Here is a 2,500-nt window from a genome sequence, read left to right as displayed (position 1 = left end):
ATTGTATTGTGTTGTGTTGTGTTGTGTGTTGTATTGTGTTGTATTGTGTTGTATTGTATTGTGTTGTGTTGTGTTGTGTGTTGTATTGTGTTGTATTGTGTTGTATTGTATTGTATCGTGTTGTGTGTTGTATTGTGTTGTGTTGTGTTGTATTGTGTTGTGTTGCGTTGTGTTGTGTTGTATTGTATTGTGTGTTGTATTGTGTGTTGTATTGTGTGTTGTATTGTGTTGTGTTGTATTGTATTGTGTTGTGTGTTGTATTCAATTCAATTCAACACAAGTTTATTTGTATAGCGCTTTTTACAATAGACTTTGTCTCAGAGCAGCTTTACAGAACATAAACACAGAGCAGAAGGTAAACATAATTAATGATAAAGGAAATAACGAATAATAAAAGAAATAAGAATTAACAGAATAAAAATTCTAGATTATTATTAGATGTATATAGTTCACAGTGTGTATGTATTTATTCCCCTATGAGCAAGTCTGAGGTGACTCAGGCAGCAGTGGCAAGGAAAAACTGCCTTAAATTGGTAAAGGAAGAAACCTTGAGAGGAACCGGACTCAAGGGGGAACCCATCCTCATATGGGTGACACTGGGGGTGTGATTGTAATATACAGTCAGTATGTTGGGTTGGGGGGGGCACGGTGGCTTAGTCGTTAGCACGTTCGCCTCACACCTCCAGGGTCGGGGGTTCGATTCCCACCTCCGCCTTGTGTGTGTGGAGTTTGCATGTTCTCCCCGTGCCTCGGGGGTTTCCTCCGGGTACTCCGGTTTCCTCCCCCGGTCCAAAGACATGCATGGTAGGTTGCTTGGCATCTCTGGGAAATTGTCCGTAGTGTGTGAGTGAATGAGAGTGTGTGTGTGTGTGTGTGAGTGAATGAGAGTGTGTGTGTGCCCTGTGATGGGTTGGCACTCCGTCCAGGGTGTATCCTGCCTCGATGCCCGATGACGCCTGAGATAGGCACAGGCTCCCCGTGACCCGAGAGGTTCGGATAAGCGGTAGTGAGTGAATGAATGAGTGAGTGTGTATTGTGTTGTATTGTATTGTGTTGTATTGTATTGTGTTGTAGGAGACATTAAGCAGTCATAAGCAGCATCACAGTCCATCTGCAGCACGTCACAACTCACTGGACTCGAGATTCTTTTTATTCATTATTTTGTACAGATTTAGATTTTTTCCACACTGATGCTTTTCTCATTTTTATTCCTTTTTCTTTTATTTCTTTGTTATTCATTTATTTACTCGACACCGATGACTGATGTCATCACTATTTTATTAAACACTCGTCTGTCGATCTGACATTTCATTCATGTTTAAAGTAAAAAAAACACAAGGACAAAAATCTCTTTACAAAATAATTTAATTGAAACATTTTTCAGTTACAAAATAAAACAGTTGAAAATCATTTCCTGTTACGTTCCTGAATACTTTAATTAAGATTTTTTACAAGGAAAAAAAAAAAACACTTGCACAAAGTTACTGGTGTTTGGCTGCTGGATGTGGATCAGCATGTGGCAGAACTTCAGCAGTCGCAGGAGAACATCTCCACACTGGTGAGGTGCGATTCACACAATACTTCTGACTGGAAGCCATTTTTAATCCTGTTTTTTTTTTTCTAAGCCCTTAAAACAACCTCAAACGTGTAGAGTCACTTTCGTCCGTCAGGTTATACGCTGAAAATAAAGGTCTAGCTGAAGGAAGCCGTCTTTAAAATACTGTCATTGTGAACATCACTAATGGTGGAGGTCAGAGGGAGAAAGTCCGTAAACTCGGAGCAGGAAACAAAATAAAATCCGATTAAAACGCAAAAGACTAAAAGAAAGAAACAGCAGCAGCTGCGTGATCAGCTCCATACTTACGTACAGGACGACTTGGAGGACACACACTCGCTTAGCTGGAGTTCATTTTCTTCAGCTTGCTGACGCACGCACACACACACACACACACACACACACTCACTCACTCACCGCTCGGTCTACTGCAGTGTGTGTGATAGATGTGTGAAGGGGTAGAGATGGTGTGGTGTGTGAGGGAGATTATAAGGGTATAGGGAGGAGAGGGAGGAAGAGAGGAAGGGAGGAAGGGAGCGAGGGAGTGACTGCAGACTTCACGAGTCCTGAGTGTGAGAGTGTACACTGAGCGGCTCACTCAGACTCACTCCCACATCCTGGCATTTCACAACCAGTTTGTTCAGTGTGTCAGTTTTACCTCCAGCTGCAGCTTCAAACAGGAGCCACTGTGAACACACACACACACACACACACACACAGAGAGACACACACACACACAGAGAGACACACACACACACACAGAGACACACACACAGAGAGACACACACACACACACACACAGAGACACACACACACACACACAGAGAGACACACACACACACACACAGAGAGACACACACACACACAGAGAGACACACACACACACAGAGAGACACACACACACACAGAGAGACACACACACACACAGAGAGATACACACACACA

General features: G+C 42.9%; 1 protein-coding gene across 1 annotated transcript in view; it reads right to left on the bottom strand.

Annotated features, from left to right (window-relative positions):
- Positions 1-1,347: 1,347 nt before the first annotated feature.
- Positions 1,348-2,500, bottom strand: part of LOC113651931 (zinc finger C3H1 domain-containing protein) — a 16,507-nt gene continuing 15,354 nt past the window's right edge. The window contains exon 35 of the mRNA XM_027160888.2: positions 1,348-2,241. Coding sequence (XP_027016689.2) covers positions 2,113-2,241 — 129 coding nt within the window. The 3' untranslated portion in view covers positions 1,348-2,112. The remainder of the gene's footprint in view (positions 2,242-2,500) is intronic.

Source organism: Tachysurus fulvidraco, chromosome 17, assembly GCF_022655615.1.
Source record: "Tachysurus fulvidraco isolate hzauxx_2018 chromosome 17, HZAU_PFXX_2.0, whole genome shotgun sequence".
NCBI classification, from domain to species: Eukaryota; Metazoa; Chordata; class Actinopteri; order Siluriformes; family Bagridae; genus Tachysurus; species Tachysurus fulvidraco.
The sequence above is the reverse complement of the archived record's forward strand: the minus strand, read 5'-3'. Positions and strand labels throughout refer to the sequence as shown.